We start from the raw sequence: 19287 nt of genomic DNA, 5'->3' as shown, positions 1-19287 counted from the left end.
ACACACCGAGACATGGACACAGACACACAAACAACAGGGGGAAAAAGTTCATAGAAACTGGGATGAAATGATGAATGGCACTGGTAGATCACCCAAGTAACTCCTTTAGAGAGTCAGCTGCCATAAGCTAGCTATTTAAGGTCTTCTCAGTGGCTCCATGGACCCGAGCTGTGTATCTGGAACTGTTGACAGTTCCAGATACACTACATCTAGAAAAGTAAGAATCAACTGTCTGATGTTGAGCACCTGAGGGGGTTTTCATCGTAGCACAATCATCTTTTTAGCAGCTGTCAGGCCAGCTAACACAATGCGCTTATTTAATTTATCAATATTAAGTCCTGACCGATCATTCAGTATCAAAACTGCAACATTAACTGGTAACAACACTGATATCAGGTTAGACAGTGTAGCTGCGACACCAGCCCAAAACTGCGCAACTAGAGGACAATCCCACATCATATGAAGGAAAGTTCCAGGTGAACTTTGTGAACAAAAAGAGCACAAGGGAGAGTTTATCAAACCCATGTAATAAAGCTTGCGAGGGGTTCTGTGTACAAAATTGAAATGTATCTGTTGGTGATCAGGGTTGCGAGAGGCCTCCTTAATACTGTCCCAGACATCCCCCCAGTCAAATTCTGCATCCAAAGCTGGATAGTCTGTCCTCCAAACTCTATCTAGAGGCAAGTCTGAATAAGAAAACTCTAAAATATACTTATACAGAGTAGTCACCAAACCCTTCGTTTTACTTTGTACTGTAATCAGTCTATATAGGGGGTGAACAGGTAGGGGTTGTTGCCAAGGAACACCATAAGCTTTGAGGGCTGACCTGATCTGCAAATTAAAGAAGGATGAACTTGGTAGATTGAACAAGTTTCTAAGATCTTGAAATGAACATAAAGCAGTGCCGTTAAAAATGTTAAATGACGGATATCAGTATTACTCCAGTAAGAGGGGGAGATAGGTCTCCCTCCAATCAACAACCCTTTGTTGTGAAACAGAGGGGAAAATGTGTGCCATTTACAGGATAGCTTACATTCAGATTCCACTAGACGCCATGTCCTAAGAACATTGGAAACTATGGGGCCAAAGCGCATCAGACTTTGCTTGTCAGATACATTTAAAAAAAAAACCTTCAGACTCCATGGTCTCACTATATTGTTCTCTAAATCACGCCAAGATGCCGGTGCACTGGCATCACTCCAAACCAAAAGTGGACGAAGAACAAATGACCAACAATAATACTTAAAATTAGGAACTGCTAAACCACCATCCTCCCTGTTCCTGTGTAAAGTGTAAAGTTTAAGACGTGGTCGTTTTTTTATTCCAAATAAACTTGGAGATATCTGAGTGGAGTGTCTTCCAATAGTTAGCTGGAGGGCATAGGGGAACCATAGAGCTAACAAAATTAATTCTAGGTAAAATGTTCATTTTAACCATTGCAATTTGGGCCTGAAGAGAAGCAGGGAGAGTGGTCCATCTATCCATATCAGTTTTAACCTTCTTATATATCTCAGAGAAATTGTGGGATGTGATGCGGTTCAAAGAAGGGAAAATCTGAACACCAAGATATTGAAAGTGTTGGACTACAGGGATATCAGCTGGAAAAGACATTACTCTCGTAGCATTGTTAAGGGGTAGAAGAGCTGATTTGGACCAGTTGATCCTAAATCCAGAAAGAGCACCAAACTCTTCACAAACACAAACAAAAAAAATAGTTTAGGTATTGATTGCATTGGGTTTTCCATAAAGACTAGTATATAATTTGCAAATAATGCCACTTTGTGAGTAGTATTGTGAATGCAAATGGGCCTAATGCTGATGGACTGTCAGATTATCTGAGCTAGATCATTTCCCCTAGGTATCAATAAAAGTATCTATCTATCTATCTATCTATCTATCTAGAGGTTCAAGGGACAGTGCAAATAGTGACGGACTCAAGGGGCAGTCCTGACGAGATGACCTGGAGACAGGAAATGGGGTAGAATATAAGTGCCCAGTTAGCACCTGAGCTGTGCAGTTAGAATATAAGACCTGAATCATATGAATAAAATTAGTACCAAAACCCATATGCTCCAAGACAGACCACAAAAAGGACCACTCTAGCCTATCAAAGGCCTTCATGGCGTCCAGAGATAATACAGCTAGAGGTGTGTCCATTTAATAAATCCCGTCTGATCACAATGGACTAAAAAGGGCATGTATCGTTGAATACGTCGCGCAAGTAATTTAGCATACATTTTAAGATCTGAGTTTAATAAATTCAGAGGTCTGTAGCTAGCACAATCAACAGGGTCTTTATCTTTCTTTAACAGCAAGGACACAAGAGCTGTAATATTATACTGTTACTAACATTAATGCTTTGGCAATACCGTATCTTCAATCACACCAATAAAGCTTTTTGACTAGGATTGAGACAGAGAGAAAGAGAGAGAAAGAGAGAATGAGATGGAAAGAGAGATAGTGAAAAAAAGGGAAATAGAGGGATAGAAAAGTGGACACTGAGACTGAGCTGACCTGCTCGGAAAGATATGGAGCCTTCCAGCAGGCAGAGGGGGGGGCAGAGAGGGGAGGGGGCAGAGAGAGAGGGGGGCAGAGAGAGGGATAGAGAGGGATACAGAAGAGGACTGAGACTGCGCTGACCTGCTCTGCCCGGAGGTGGAAAGCTGCGGAGCCCTCCAGCAGGCAGCTGCGCTCGTCCAGGGCCGCCGCAAAGGACCTCCACTCCTGCTCCAGCTGACCGGACAGCTGCTGGATCTGCTGGGCAGACGTGTGGCCCAGCTCCAGCAGACGGTTCCCCAGCGACATGATACGGCTCACATTCACATACACATCCTATAGGGGACACAGATATATATTATATATATATAGTACATCCGGCTCACATTAACATACACATCCTATAGAGGGCAGATGGATATACGTATGGCTCATATTCACATATACATTCCTGTTTGCATTGTGTGGCTTTCTATAGTACGTGTAATGGATTTTAATTTAGGACGTCATGGATGTCAGTGTTTGTCAGCCAGTGCAATCACTCACATCACAGAGAAAGAGAGAGAGAGATAGAGGAGGAGGGGAGCAGAGAGAGAGTGAAAGGAGAGAGATAGGAGGGGGAAAAGAGGAAAGGAAGAGAGAAGGAGAAAAGAGGGGGAAGGAAAGGGGGAGGAGAGAGATGGAGGGAGGGAGATGAGAGATGATGAGGGAGGAGAAGCTGTCATGAAACATGGCAGCTGAGAGACTTGGATGCATCTGTGATACTGAGGGAGCACCTGTCACGAGTGTTTGTGTGTGTGTGTGTGTTTGACATGTGTGCATGTACCTGTTTGCTCACAGATCATATCTTATGTGTGTGTGTGTGTGTTTGTGTGCATACTGTATACTATATATTATTATGACCGCCGCGCAGCGAAGGTCTAGTCAGATTTTTTTTTTTTTTTTTTTCGCATGTCCAAATTACCGGGGTACACAAAACTTGGTGGGCATGTAACCCCACATGGATTGCATGGAACCATTGTTTTTCGTTTTGATCTGTAGCCGCTGGACTGGACCCCCCGAAAGGAGGGTAGGACAGACACAGTTTTCTGTGAATATTTTGAGAACCGTAGGGCCTAGGATGACCAATTTTTTCCGTATGTTTGCCTCCAGGGGTCATCTTAACCCATTCCATGTGCACACATGTGCATAAACAGATACACACGCACACACATACATTCACAGTAATCATACGTATGACGCTTATTTAGGAAAGGTGGTAGGCCAAGGACAGGTGCGAGACTTTGGCCATTGACCGGTACCCATCGCCCACAAGTAAAAAAGACTTGATGCGTTTTTTGGGCATTTTTTGGGCATGGTGGGTTTTTACCATGTTTCTGTCCAAATTTTTCATCTGTCGTTGCACTATTGACTGACCTCTTGAAGTCCTCAGTGAAGTTCAACTGGACTCCAGTATGCCAGTCTGCTTTTGAGAGTGTGAAAGCTCTCCTTACCTCTTCTCCTGTTTTGGCTGCGGCGCAGTTGAACCGGCCGTTCAAACTGCATGTTGATGCTAGCCAAGTAGGAGCTTGTGCTGTACTGCTCCAGGAGGATGAGCAAGGCATCAATTTACCCAGTTAGTTTCTTTTCTAGGAAGTTTTTGTCCTACCAGTCCAGCTACTCTGTCATTGAAAAAGAAGCATTGGGATTAATTTGGCCACTTCAACATTTTGACGTATACGTAGGGGATGCTGTTTCTCTGGTGGTCTATTCTGACCATAATCCTCTGACCTTTTTGCAGTCACTTGCAGTCAAAATCCGAACCAGCGATTGATGCGCTGGGCTCTGTTTCTTCAGCCATTTAATCTAGACATTCGACATATTAAAGGCTCAGATAATGTAATGGCTGACGCTCTATCCCGTGCTCCCACTGAGTAAATTTGGTCATGTATGTTTCTTCTCTTTGTCTGCTTTGTTTTCCAGGGCCCGGATAACAGAGGGTTTGGACAAATGGGAAGCAACTTTGGGGGAAAAAGGGGGTTAATTGGGTGTATTTTCAGGAAGTTAGATAGGAATTGTTTTGGTATTGTTGGTTATGGCTTTTGCTTGTGGGATCCTGTAAGCACTGTTTGTTTTCACTATTAGCCACAATTGGTGAATTTGATGAATGTGGTTAAGAGGTTGTGGGGTTAGTGTCTTGTGGTACTCTACAAGCCCCTTCTTAAAGGGGAGGGTGTTACGGCCACTCAGGCCTCTCAGCTGTGTTCTGCTTATTTTGTCTGCCTCTCCTCTCGTAGGCCTGTTCCCGCGTGTCCCACCTTGCAGGATAAATTTGACCTGGCCTTCCAGAGAAGCGGCGGGAGCTTTGCGTTGTGTTTTGTTCTGTTGTTGTTAAAGTTACTTTGCATTATATGTTGTCACGTAATTAAACCCTAGGCGTGAATTGTCGCACTGTTTCCTGCCCCATTTCTTTGTTACCGTTGAGCCGGGTAACAATGACACATACTCACACAGTAGACATATGTACGCATGCATGCACATGCACAAACACAGGCACATCCGCAGGCACACACACAAGCACGCACACACACACAGGCACATACGCAGGCACACACACAAGCATGCACACACACACACACACACACCCACACACATAAACATAAACATGTACACGCACACATGCACACAAGAATTTCTCAGAATTATGAACAGGCAAGATGGGGGTGGGGTTGTATAAAATGAATTTTACATGTGAAATCTATGAACTAATCATGTTTTGGTACTTGTTGTCTAGCAGATACCAGTGAGAATTGAGTGTGGGTAATGCAATTTAGTGAGACAGTTAGAATCATATAGGCCTTCCAGCGTATTTTTGTGGAAAAAATGTGCTGGACTGGGCGGCGGTCATATTTTGTACATCTAGTATTAATGAATATATGACAATGTGTGTGTGTGTGTGTGTGTGTGTGTGTGTGTGTGTGTGTGTGTGTGTGTGTGTGTGTGTGTGTGTGTGTGTGTGTGTGTGTGTGTGTGTCTACGTGATGCTTACCATGCAGCTGAGGGCGAAGTGGCTGTGGTCACTCTGCAGCTCCAGCGCGTGCTGATGGTCAGCGCCGATCTCTGAGTGGCTGGACAGCAACAGAGTCTTATTGTGCAGAATCCAGTCTAGCATCTGCAGGAGGCAGAGAGAGGGAGAGAAAGAGAGAGCGAGAGAGAGAGCGAGAGAGCAAAGGAGAATGGGTGGAGTGAATGAGACAGAGAGAAAGAGGAACACAGAGAGAATGAAGAAAGAGAAGAGAAAAAAGAGAACATGTGGAGAAAAGAAAATGGAGGAGAAGGGAGAAGAGAGTTCACACACATAGATACAACATTCAGCTCCCGACACCAGGTGTACACATAGTGAAGACACAATTATACACATCCAGTAGAGAACGAACACACACACAAAATGGACACACACCCACACACACACAAATACATATTCCATATCGTAACACCCCCAATTATCACCACTTTTGTTCAGAAGTTCTAAAACAACAATGTTTTTTAACACTTCAAAATAACATTTGCTAAATGAACCTTACATTTTTCAGTAGCCATAGGTGTGTAGATTTGAACAAAATCTGGTTTGGTTCTTAACGGGAGCATTTACTGCCTGAAATATCCGATTTTGTTTACCACGCTTCGGAGTTGTAGTGCTGGCCTGATGGGTCGCCCTATTTCGCCCGTTTCAACGGCACATGAACGGTTAGACCGAGAATTCTCGTCATGAAATTAAAATTCCACTGGAGCTCCAAGCGGTTGTGTACACGCAGCCTTACAACACTGTTTACAGCTCTTAGAGTCACGGTAAAATGTTATAGCTAATTTAGATACACTTGTGGTGTGGGTGCTTGCGTTTCTTTAGGAATCCGCCGTCTTGGTTTGTATAGAAATGGATATTAAGTGACACATACACGCAAGACGGCGGAAATACGGGACCGACGGTAATAGGGGGAGTTCCGATATACTTCATATATATGCACACACATACACACACACACACACACACAAACACATATGCATACACACACACACACACCTGTTGGACATCCTGCTCATACATGCGCAGCTGCAGACTCTGGTCCTGGTGCTTCTGCAGCTGCCACACCTGATGCACGTGGAGCCTGGCGTCCTGCACGCGCTCCACCTGCGCCGACACCTTGGCCGCCAGGCTGTGGGGGTCGTTGCCGTGGAGACGCTGCAGCAGGCGCCGGCCCTCGGCCTCGAGCTCGCGCAGCTCGCCGTCGGTGACGCGGCTCCGCAGCATGGCCAGCTCGTCCATGCTGCGCCGCGCTGCGCCGCCGCCCGCCTCGGCCACCAGAGGGCGCTGAGGGCCCAGCGCGTCCTGCAGACGGCCCAGGACGCGGGTGGCGTCGCCGCTGAAGCTCTCGAAGGCCACGCGCTGCTCCAGCCAGGCCTCGTGCTCGTAGAGCAGGCTGCCGCCCAGCTCTGGGGTCAGCTGGGACGGATCCACCAGCTCACACAGCTCTTCCACAGACACCATGTAGGTCTGGACATGAGAGAAAACAACATAATCACACACACACACACACACACACACACACACACACACACACACACACACACACACACACACACACATACACACACACACACAACCTCACACAGCTCCTCCACTGTCACCATGTAGGTCTGCAGATGAGAGAAAACAACCTTGTCACTCATACACACACACACACACACACACACAGACACATATGCACACACACACACACACACACACACACACACACACACACACACACACACACACACACACACACACACAACCTCACACAGCTCCTCCACTGTCACCATGTAGGTCTGCAGATGAGAGAAAACAACCTTGTCACGCATACACACACACACACACACACACACAATCAGTCCTGTCCTATGCTTATGAGGAGCAGAGAGCAAGGGCAGAAAAAGAAACCTGGTTTACTGTGGCTGCGGTCCAATATTCTTCTTTGCTTAGGAAGGTTCTGAGTGAAATTACCCAAGAGTATGAGGAGCAGCCATTTTGAGAGCATAGGGTTATGCTCTAACTGCTGAGGAGAGGTGCTTTAATGCTTCCCATCTTATTACGTAAAGCATATTTATGAATGAAAAAGAGATAACGGTATCCCACAATTCTTGGTGGCAGCAATTTTGTAAATTTGGGGAGCTATAGGCAAGTCGTTTCTGACCACCTCTATGAGCTATGCTAAGCTAGGCTAACGGTGGGTGTGTCAGACTGAGTTAGTGCACACACAGAGACGAGAAGGGTATGTATCATCTTATCTAATGCTGTTCTCAAATCTGCAAATCTAAGCAAAATAAGGTCACACAAATGACATTTTAAACAGATTCAGCAGCCATTACCGATGTCATCCACCATGTTTGTTTACCTTTCACAGCTGTTTCAGATGTTGCCGCAAGGGATTATGGGTAGGAGGGAGCATGAAGTGTGCATCGATGCTGCCTCCAAAAATGACTGTTATTTGGGAATTCTAAGATATCTTAGAAGGCAGCAGAATTTGTTTTTTCGGTTTCGAACCGCACTTGCTGCCTAGCTCCCCAGTTAGATATCTTAAAAGGCAGCAACTTTACCCGTTTCGAACACATCCACTGTGTGCCGTGATACAGGTAGGTGCAGGTGTGCTTTGGCGGGTACCTACTAGTGGCTGTCTGGTGCCTAGCGGACTAAGGTACTGGTGTGGGAATGCTGTGTGCTGTGATGAGGTAGATGCAGGTGCAGGTGTGGTTGGGTTCCGCTGGCAGCTGGTTGCTGTTGCTATGAGTCATTCTGTCTGAGTGTGTTCTTCTGCGTCAGCAGAGCTAAACGAGAGGCTGTGCCCACACACAACCACACACCGACTACATTATGTCTGATTTGTGTGTGTGTGTGTGTGTGTTTGTGTGTTTGTGTGTGTGTGTGTGTGTGTGTGTGTGTGTGCCTGCCTGTGTGTATCTGTGTGAAAGAGATTGTGTGCATGCTTTGCCTGTGGGTTGGGTAACCATTTCCATTCAGTCTGAAAGCTGAAAGAACAGTTTTTCTGATTTATGCTTGTGTGTATGTGTGTGTGTGTGTGTGTGTGTGTGTGTGTGTGTGTGTGTGTGTGTGTGTGTGTGTGTGCGTGTGTGTGTGTGAGGTGTCCATTTAGTCTGCAACTTGAAAAGCTTTGACGACAAAAGTAATAGGCTCTATAAAAGTCCAAAAAAATTAAGGTATTATGGACCTGCTCATGTCATGGTAGTCTCTACCCACACACAGATACAGACACACACACACACACACACACACACACACACACACACACACACACACACACACACACACACACACACACACTAACAAGGTTTAGCTAAGTAGCACTAAATCCATTTCACAAAGAAGTAGCAAAAAAGAAATAACACAGCTAATGTGTTTTTCTCCGCGGAAACATTTCAAACTTGACGCGGAGAGGTGTGGAAGGTTACAAGGTTCTTAGATTGCGCTGTTTTTATAGCCGAGCCTTTGAATCCACCTCCCGTAATTAATCCTAATGATTCTCAGTCTCCCACAGGCAGTGGGAAAGAGGGCAGGCACTCTATTTTTAACACACTTCCACTGCAGTGACACACACTCCCTCGCACTAGAGGTTTCATGACTAATGATTTTTACTAGTTTCAGAACAGTTGTTGACTAGTCAACTAGTGGCTATGCAATGGCACTATGTGGTACTAACATTACTGCTAGTCCTTGCAGTTGGCAGCGGGTGATTTATGTTTAAATAGTTATCCCTAGCGCACCTGTTCTTATGGTATTTTTTTAATACAGCTGTACACAACTTACAATAATAATAATAATAAATAATAATAATAAAGCTTTATTTGTATAGCACCTTTCATACACAGAATGCAGCTCAAAGTGCTTTACATTTGAAGCATGTAACACAATAATAGTCAGTCAGTCATTATCAATCACTTTTCTTTGCTGTTTATGATATACTCAGCAACATATCAAAAATATAGAAAATGACGTCCATAAGACTGGCAGCCTTAACCCTCTTACCCCCACAAGCACGCATATGGCAACTGTGGCAAGGAAAACTCCATATTCCAGGAAGAAACCTTGGAGGCAGAACCTGACTTAATAGGGGGAGCCCATCTGCTTCTGGCTGGCTGCATCCAATAGTAGCAGATGTAGAATAATCTGAAAATGTAGTCTACAAATGTAGTCTAACTCGCCTGCTTGATGTACAGAGGCAGGGTGTTCCATAGTTTGGGGGCATAATGGATAAACGCAGCTTCTCTACTTTGTTTGTGGAGCACTTTGGGTACGATTAAAAGATTAGAATTGGATGATCTAAGTTTCCTTTGTGGTTGATAAGATATTAAAAGCTCAGAGATATATGAAGGTGCTATGCCATTCAGAGCTTTGTAAGTAATTAACATAACCTTAAAATCAATTCTATAGGAAATAGGGAGCCAGTGCAGTTCAGCCAACACAGGGGGTGATGTGTTTTCTCTTCTTAGTCTTAGTTAAAAAAGTCTAGCCGCAGAGTTCTGTATGAGTGCCAATTTCTTTAGATGTTTTTGGGAAGACCAGTGAAAAGTGCATTGCAGTAGTCTAACCTGCTAGTGATAAAGGCATGAATTAGTTTTTCTGCATCTTGTTGAGTTAAAGGGCGACTTTGGCAATGTTTCTCAAGTGGAAATAGGCTGTCTGAGTAACTTTACTGATATGGGGCTAAAAACTTAACTCTGCATCTAAGATGACACCGAGGCTTGTTACTTTTGGTTTGACCTGGTGTGCCAAGTTCCCCAGATTACTAAGAATAATATCTCGCTTTTTAGTTTTGGTCCAACCAGAAGTACCTCTGTTTTGTCATCATTTAGTTTCAAAAGTTTTGCTCATCCACTGATTAATGGAGGTTAGGCATGCAGTGAGGGAGCAAAGGCCATCTGGGTTAGTTGGCTCCACAGAAAGATACAATTGGGTATCATCTGCGTAGCTGTGGAAATTTACATTATGCTGACTTATGGCGTTTCCCAATGGAAGCATATATAGAAAAAATAGCAGGGGACCAAGGCAGCTCCTGGGCCCACACCAAAAGGCAAGTCATGTTTTTCAGATACATGATCTCCTAGACTGATATAAAAAATCTCTGCCAGTAATGTAGGTTTTGAAACCAGTTTAGAGCATTATCAGAGAGACCACCCACTTCATGAAGGCGGTGAATTAGGATGCTATGATCAATGGTGTCAAATGCACTCAAATCCAGAAGAATAAGGATTGAGACTTTGTTTGAGTCGGTAGCTAGTCTGAGATCATTGACTATTTTTACTAGAGCCATTTCTGTGCTGTGATTTGATCTAAAACCTGATTGGAATTTTTCAAAAGGATACTGTTTTCGTTGAGGGAAGGTATTTAACTGATTACAAACAACTTTTCAAAGTACTTTGCTCAAAAAGCGATAGATTTGATATAGGCCTGTAGTTGCTCAGATTGGTATGGTCAAGATTTGACTTTTTAAGTAAAGGTTTCACAACAGCGTTTTAAAAGCAGTTGAAATATACCTGTTTCTAATGAGGTATTTATTACCTTGAGAAAAAAAAAGGGAGCTAAGCCATCATATACTTTTTTTTTTTGAGGAATGTAGTAGGGATTGGATCTAAAAACACATGTTGAGGAGCCGGTTTGAGTTATAATTTTACCAAGCTCAAATTGAGTAATAGTGCTAAAGGACCTTAATTTTGGGGGGCTGTTTTTGGGTGTACTATCAAACATATTACTTGTGTTACCAATAGCCTCCCTTATAGAAATGACTTTGTTTTTGAAGAAGTCTGCAAATTCTTCGTGATCTTAGAGGATGCCTGACTGAGTGTATCAAAAGGTGTTTGATGCAATAGCCTATCAATGGTAGAGAACAACACCCAGAATATACAAGACCAGAATATGACCAGACCAAGGCCATATCAGGGCCATATTAAAGCTATATCAGAGCTATATCAGAGACATATCAGAGCCATATCAGGGCCATATTAGAGCTATATCAGAGCTATATCAGAGATTTATCAGAGCTATATCAGGGTGATATCAGGGCCAGATTAGAGCCATATCAGGGCCATATCAGGGCTATATTAGGGCCATATCAGAGCTAAATCAGGGCCATATCAAGGCTAAATCAGGGCCATATCAGAGCTATATCAGAGCCATATCAGGGCCCACTGCTCACTAAAAGCATCCTGCTACATGACTGAATGAGTCACAGGATGCTGTTTTAGCATATTGATTTTCTCTCATTCTCTCTGTCCCAGTTTTCTGGAGAGATCTAAAGAAACCTAAACATGTTCTATTCCCTCTTATCTACATCTTCATTCATCTTACTTTCTCTCAGTCACAGTCCCTACCCAGGACTTCCCATGTCAGTAACACACCAACTACATCTGCTGCATCTGTTTGTGTGTGTGTGTGTGTGTGTGTGTGTGTGTGTGTGTGTGTGTGTGTGTGTGTGTGTATGTATGAGGGAGAGAATAAGTGTGTAAAGGAATGTGTTAGAAATGGGGGAGTATGTACGTGTGAAACAGTGTACCAGAAACAGGTGCATGTTTGAAAATGGGTGAGTGCAGGGTAGGAATTTCATCATTGGAAGGGTAGGAATTGCGTCACTGCCCCTTGCGTTGGCCGTGATGCCCTTTTGAAAATCAGATGTTTACAGGCCATGGTGGCTTTGGTGCCCCCTTCTTTCAATATTCTGCTTTGCGTCCTACTAATAGCGATTTTTTTAGCCTATGGCCTGTCAAAATAATTGTAGCATTCACAGCGCAAATTAATTTAGTCTTTTACGCAGTGGAGAAAGTGACAGCGCAAGAAAGAAAGTGCGTCCAAATTCATCCATTCTTCTCAGTTGAACTACTCGCAAAGTAGCCTACTCATCACACAGACATCACAAGTATCACATGAAAGAGCTTTTTCTCAGCTTTCAAACAATGTTAGCCACTAATTGCTGTGGTGAACGGTTCGCGAGAAAAGTAAATAACATCATTACATTTAATCATAAATTCTACTGAAGGTTTTGCGTCCATCTCTCTACCCATTCATCTCGGTGGAATACTTCACAAACCCTTCGTTTAACACATGACAAACCATATATCAGAATAAACAGAAGACCTTCCCGAACACAAAGGTGTAAAGCAGTCCCCTGTACAGTTAGCCGTTCCAGAGTAATCCAGTTTTGAATTTGCAGTAAATTTCGACATGCATGAAATTTAAACACATGCACATGTGTTTAAATTGTTCCACATGATTTCATAACGGGCCAAATACAAAATAAATGTTACAAATATCACCTAGATATCCGTAAATCAGACGACAGCTGACTAAGAGTTTGTGAAAGTAGCCTCAATGATCACAAAATGCTAAACATGCATCTAGGCTATTTGAGTTTCTTAAAGCTAAGCTGTGCTTAAATTGTTCAATACATGATTTCATAACAGGCCAAATATAAAATAAATGTTAAATATAGCCTAGATATCTGTAAATATTAGATGATCAGATGATTTACAATTCTATGTAATACGTCATGTTTTTGTAATGTTTCTTACAGTGATGCAGTTCTACTGCCTTGAATAGGCTAAATACAACTTTGATCATTTTTTATATACTGTATAGTTAACTTTTGCCTTGGTGCTCTGACATGTGGCCTTTGTGCCCCCCACCAAATATGCCCAACTGAAGGCCAAGTGGCCTTGCCCCCAGAATGGTGAAATTCCAAGCCTGGAAGAAACAGTCAGAAACAGTTTCTTAACCTTCTTAACTTATATTAACCTGTGTCTTTTACCCCATCTTGTGTCTTTGTGTATCTTGTGCTATTTATGTTTACCTGACTGCGAGACAAGTTTCCCTTTGGGACAATAAGTTAACTGAACGGAACTGAACTGAACAGGTTTGTGTGTGTTTGTGTGAAAGGTTGTGTCAGAAATGGGTGAGTGTGTGTGTGTGTGTGAAAGAGAGTGTTACCTCGAACTCAAACTTGGTGCTGCCGAGGGAGCTGCGGTGCTTGAGCCAGACGCTCTCGGGCTTGATGATGAGGGCCGTGTGGATGCAGCGCGGGAACGAGTCCTGCAGGGTCTTCAGCAGGGGCTTGATCACGTCCCACCGGGAGCTGCGCGTGTCCACAATCACCGTGAAGCCATGCCGGCACGCCTCCTCGCTGTCACACACACACACACACACACACACACACACACACACACACACACACACACATTCATTATCATTGTCATATTCAATCACATAGTCCTCAGTTTAAGCACATACAACACAACAATAAATAACACACACACACACACACACACACACACACACACACAGTCATCACAAGAAGATGTCTGGATAAAAGCTCACAAAAACAATCAGCGATAACTTAAGAGACAAACTTGAGTGCTTCTTCACAATTCTGTGACTAAAAAGCATAATGCTATTATTTGTGTTATTGACCTCCTTTCATTATCTTTTCCTAAATATCCTATTTATTTTTTCCTTCCTTTTACTAACAAAAAGGTTGAGGACATCTTCAAACTATATCATTTAACTGACAGTGACTAATATCACAAAACTGTGATATTGTAAGGCAATCTTTAGAGTAATCTTAAACAAACTCCAAAGATAAGAATAATCCAAAGACAGCACAGCATAAGAAGTAACTTAAGGCCTTTATAAAGGGAAAGCAAACCTCTAAGCATTAATATTTCAATTTCATACTGAAATAGTCTAACAATAATAAAACACAGTCTCCTCTAAAGCAGGAATAATAATATATCACTGTTACCCAAACATTCACTTGAAAAAACAAGGCTATTGGAAATAAGCAAAAAAATGGAACTTGTCTCTCTGTATGTTTTAGCAGAGCTCTTACCAGCCTATTTTGCTCTCCTAGTCCTACCCTGCTCTGCCGCCTCAACTGGATGCATGAACACAACACAACACTGACTAATATGGGGCTCAGTGAATGGGCTGAGACAGAGGGGGAGAGAGAGAGGGAGGGGGAGAAAGAGAGAGGGGGAAAAAAAAAAGAGGGGGAGAGAAAGAGAGAGAAAGAGTGGGAGGAGAGAAAGAGAGGGAGGAGGGGGAGAAAGAGAGAGGGGGAGAGAGAGGTCTCCTCTGCAGACAGCAATACAAGATGGATGGATGGATACATAGATAGATAAATGGATAGATGTGTGTGTGTGTGTGTGTGTGTGTGGGTGGGTGGTGTGTGTGTTTGTGTGTGTTTGTGTGTGTGTTCTAAGCTCAGTACCTTGGGACAGTGGAGAGATACTCCAGTAGGGGGCGTAGGTCCTCCTGTCTGAGGCGCTCAGGGTCACTGGGGGCCGGGAAGGTGAGGATGGGGCCCCCTCGCCTATCTCTACCTCCTGCACACACACACAAACACACACACACGCACCAGAGTATCACACAGGAGCCAAAAGAATGAGGTCACAGAAAAAACATGGTAATTGTAGCCACAATTACATACACAAACGCAGGCATCTGGCATATCATTAGCCAATGAGCTAGCAAGCTCCATACTCCCACTCATGTGATGTGTAGTATGGCTTAGCATGACCCACCTTACTGGCAAAAATTAGGGGCAGAATGAAGTTGTAATTACAGTTTTTCTCAGTCACTTTGGTGCATCTCTGAAATCATCATTAATGTTTTTTTCAAAACAAGCATTTCTCAAAACAATTAGTGCCTACTGCACCACATAGTGGATTACCTGCAAAATTGTGTATCTTGCTCAAAATGCTTAGTCTATGTCTCAAATGCTCCCCCTGGAGGCTAGGGCAGTACAGCTCCAGCTCAGGGTGGTCCATAATGTTTACAATCATAATGCACCGGCATACCTTAAAAATCTTAAATCTTAAAAAATGAAAAAATCTTAAAAAGGAGTAGGGATGGAGTAGGGATGTAGGGATTAGGAGTAGGGATGCCCATGCATGGATTAGGAGTAGGGATGCCCATGCATGGATTAGGAGTAGGGATTAGGATGCATAGGGATGCCCAGGGATGTAGGGATTAGGAGTAGGGATGCCCATGGGATGGATGGATTAGTAGGGATGCCCCCATGGATTGGATGTAGGGCAGGGATTAGGAGGAGGGATGCCCATGCATGGCTTAGGGAGCAGGGTAGGGATTAGAGTAGGGATGCCCATGCATGGATTAGGAGTGGATGCCCATGCATGGATTAGGGATGGGATCGTGGATTAGGAGTAGGGATGCCCATGCGTGGATTAGGAGTAGGGATGCCCATGCAGTGGATTAGGAGTAGGGATGCCCATGCATGGATTAGGAGTAGGGATGTAGGGATTAGGAGTAGGGATGCCCATGCATGGATTAGGAGTAGGGATGCCCATGCATGGATTAGGAGTAGGGATGTAGGGATTAGGAGTAGGGATGCCCATGCGTGGATTAGGAGTAGGGATGCCCATGCATGGATTAGGAGTAGGGATGCCCATGCATGGATTAGGAGTAGGGATGTAGGGATTAGGAGTAGGGATGCCCATGCATGGATTAGGAGTAGGGATGTAGGGATTGCCAGGGATGCCCATGGATTGGAGGGATGCCCATGGAGTAGGGATGCCCATGCATGGACACACCAGAGCTAATGGGATGTTCAAAACAAACATTGTAGGTACTCTCAAATATAGTGGGGATGACCTGGGATAAATTACCTTTGGAAATTAAGAGCATAGACAATTATCATCTTTTCAGGAAAGAGGTAAAATCCTGGCTCATGGACAATTTAAATCCCTAGTGACACTAACATGTCTTCCTCCATGTGAGTTGTTGTCTGTTGGTGTTGTCTATGTATGCACATTGCATTTAATACAGAAAGGTAGGGTTAGGGTAGATTCTTTTATATGTTTAGCCTCTCATAGTCTATTTTATTAGCCAGACCCACACTATAGCACTTTGAAAACGTTTAAAACATGCAGCAAAAGCAATTTTTGCCTTCAAACACAACTTGTAGCCAAATCACTGTTTGCTTTCAATCAATCATTACACACTGCACAACAAAATGCAAAACACTGTTCTCAAAATGAGGAGTTTCAGCCTTCATTTTTGCCATTGACATGTAAGACCTACAGTAAGCACCCAGACAAGACAAATTTCATTAAACTACAACTTGTCATTTTGTTTTATTGAAATAGACCTACAGTAAACACCTACACTTGTCAACTTGTGTACTGTTCTTCACCAAATAGGCAATACAGTACTTTCTCTACATGTGCCTTAGATGTGCCTTAGATGTGCTCCATACTTGCAAATAGCAACACAGAACAGACATGGTATCTCTCATGGATAATGAATGATTGATGATTGAAGAATTGTGCAAAGGAGTTTCACACAGGTGTATCAGAGATTCAGACTTATGCAAGGAATCTCTACCACCTGTGAATAGATGTTTTCCTTTTGTTTAGCACAGGAAAACCAATAGAGTTTGGGGACTTTGAATGACATCTGTGTTAACTGTTTTGCAAAAGGGTGTGCGAAATATGTGAACCCAAAGATAAGCAAGAGATGACTTCTGCTGTGCAAAGAAGGTGTTCATGAAGACCAAGCAAGCAATCGAGAAAACCAACCAACCAGGCAATTGAGAAAAACTGTATTATGTGTGGGAAGGGTTGATTGCAAGAGAGTGGATATGTTTCAGAGTTTTTACTGTTGACAGACATTGTGACAGTATAAAGAAAACAAAGGCTTTTACAGCATTGTGCAAATGTGACAACTAGTTATGACTGCTAGTTAAACACTTTTGCAGTGATGAAATAAGGCCAATTTGTTTTATGGGGTAGGAATATTCAGCATGGAACCAGCGTAGCGCATTGTGACCACCATGAAAGCAATTAAAAATGTAAACAGTAAGCAGAAAAATCAGTTGCAATGTTTTAGATGTACTAAAACATTGCTGTTTGCTCAAAATGAGGAGAAACTGTTTTAATGATGTGCACGCGCATGAAGTGATAAGAGATTTTGAGAATTTCAGAGAAAGTTTTGAGAAAAAGTGTAACACTAAAACCCTCCCCTACGTTCTTTCCCTCGCTTAATGAATGCTTGGTAGGCAATTATACTGCTGTTTCCAAACGAGTACTGGGCAGCATGACCAGAGAGGGTTACAGGATCTTTGGTATGGCCACTCTAAATTGTTTTAGGCCTTAACCCTAGGAGATCTGAGGCCTGCCTGACCATTCTGAAGTATTACAGTATGACATTCCTTGATACTCTGATGAAGGTCTGACTGACCGAAACGTCTTTATTTAATTTATTAAGTTTATTAATAAATTGGAGTAAGCAGTGTTGCACTTTTCTCTGTTCTGAGTTGTTCTTGCGAAACAGCTGCACCTGCAGTTGAACCTATTAAGGTGTGCAGGCTCCTCTATATCTTCTATGAAGTAGTATGACATGGGTGGTGGTAGCATAGTGGTTAAGGAGCTGGGCTAGCAGTGCAGTAGCCTGAAGAAATTGTGGGTTCAATTCCCGGCTTCCAGTGTTATGCTCTTGAGCAAGGCACTTTACCCCAAGTTGCTCCGGGGTCACTTTGTACAAAAGCATCAGCAAAAAAATAATAATATATTTTGCCTAACTAGCAATGATGCAAAAGTACCACATATAGGGGGAGCTGCAGTGTCGGTGTCCCATACCACAGGGATCTAGGTTTGACTCAGGCCTGGGGTCATTTGGGTTTAGCACCCACAGGGATCTAGGGATCTAGGTTTGACTCAGACCTAGGGTCATTTGGGTCTAGCACCCACAGGGATCTAGGTTTGACTCAGGCCTGGGGTCATTTGGGTTTAGCACCCACAGGGATCTAGGGATCTAGGTTTGACTCAGGCCTGGGGTCATTTGGGTCTAGCACCCACAGGGATCTAGGTTTGACCCAGGCCTGGGGTCATTTCCCAATCTGTCTCCCCCACACTCATTTCCTGTCTGATCTTCACTTTCCTGTCAGTAAAGGCTCAAAAAAAGGCCAAAAGCACAACCTCAGTTCCAATACTCTGACCAGTGGTGCAGCAGTGCGGTTACCAATGAAACATCTACGACTTTATGTGGGTCAGAACCCAACAGACTCTCACTCTGCAGAGCAGAGCAGAGCGTCTGAGCCGGTCCAAGCCAGCTGTGAGTCAGGCAGGTTTGGGCAGCAACGGAGAGAACCCAGTGGCCCAATTTGCCATCTGCACATTACACATGCCTCGGATGTCAACTGGGATTGACAACGTCAGGGCAGAACCCAAAGACAGAGAGAGAGTGGAATCCAGATCAACCAGTCTGGCGCACGACCCATTAACACAGCGTCTATGACACAGTCAGTCAGTGGCCACATTCAAACACACCACAACAGGTAGCTCTTGACTTTCAACTCCTGCTGTGACTGTAATGTAATGTCCCTCTGTTCCACCGACTAAAGCCCTACACATTCACTAAGTGAGCACATGTAAAATAGCACCACGCTAAATCTGGCATAAACATGAAAAAGCTAAATGTCATGGTGTACTGAGAGGATTCAATCAAATCTTCAGTAAAGGGTGCCTATAGCTTATGAGACACTGCTTCTTCAGTGATAGAAAAGATAGAAAATAGTCTCTCTACTATTCACTTGTAACTGGTAATAGTCTATTACTCTAATAGTTAAACACCCTCCATGCACAGCATAGAGTCTGCTCGGTCTCAGTCACAGTGTCAGATGAGGAGGTCAGACAGACAAGCAGTATGTGTGTGTGTGTGTGTAACCTTGCTAACATTTGTCTGACCTCTCCCAG

At 43.6% G+C, this 19287-nt stretch overlaps 1 protein-coding gene across 6 annotated transcripts in view; it reads right to left on the bottom strand.

The window, feature by feature from the left end:
• Positions 1–19287, bottom strand: part of triob (trio Rho guanine nucleotide exchange factor b) — an 89632-nt gene that overhangs the window by 59353 nt on the left and 10992 nt on the right. For 5 of the 6 annotated variants that reach the window (XR_007195437.1, XR_007195436.1, XM_048260429.1 and 2 more), the window contains exons 3-7: positions 14784–14898; positions 13505–13697; positions 6557–7027; positions 5525–5647; positions 2641–2832 (exon numbers count right to left, since the gene is read on the bottom strand). Coding sequence is in view for 4 of the 6 variants with exons in the window: in XM_048260429.1 (XP_048116386.1) it covers positions 2641–2832; positions 5525–5647; positions 6557–7027; positions 13505–13697; positions 14784–14898 (1094 nt within the window). In the remaining 2 variants the exon portion in view is untranslated. Of the gene's footprint in view, positions 1–2640; positions 2833–5524; positions 5648–6556; positions 7028–13504; positions 13698–14402; positions 14469–14783; positions 14899–19287 lie in introns of those variants that run through there. The other variant, XM_048260432.1, reaches the window with a different exon arrangement.

The sequence above is a fragment of the Alosa alosa genome, chromosome 13, assembly GCF_017589495.1.
Source record: "Alosa alosa isolate M-15738 ecotype Scorff River chromosome 13, AALO_Geno_1.1, whole genome shotgun sequence".
NCBI lineage: Eukaryota > Metazoa > Chordata > Actinopteri > Clupeiformes > Clupeidae > Alosa > Alosa alosa.
This window is presented reverse-complemented; position numbering and strand designations above follow the sequence as displayed.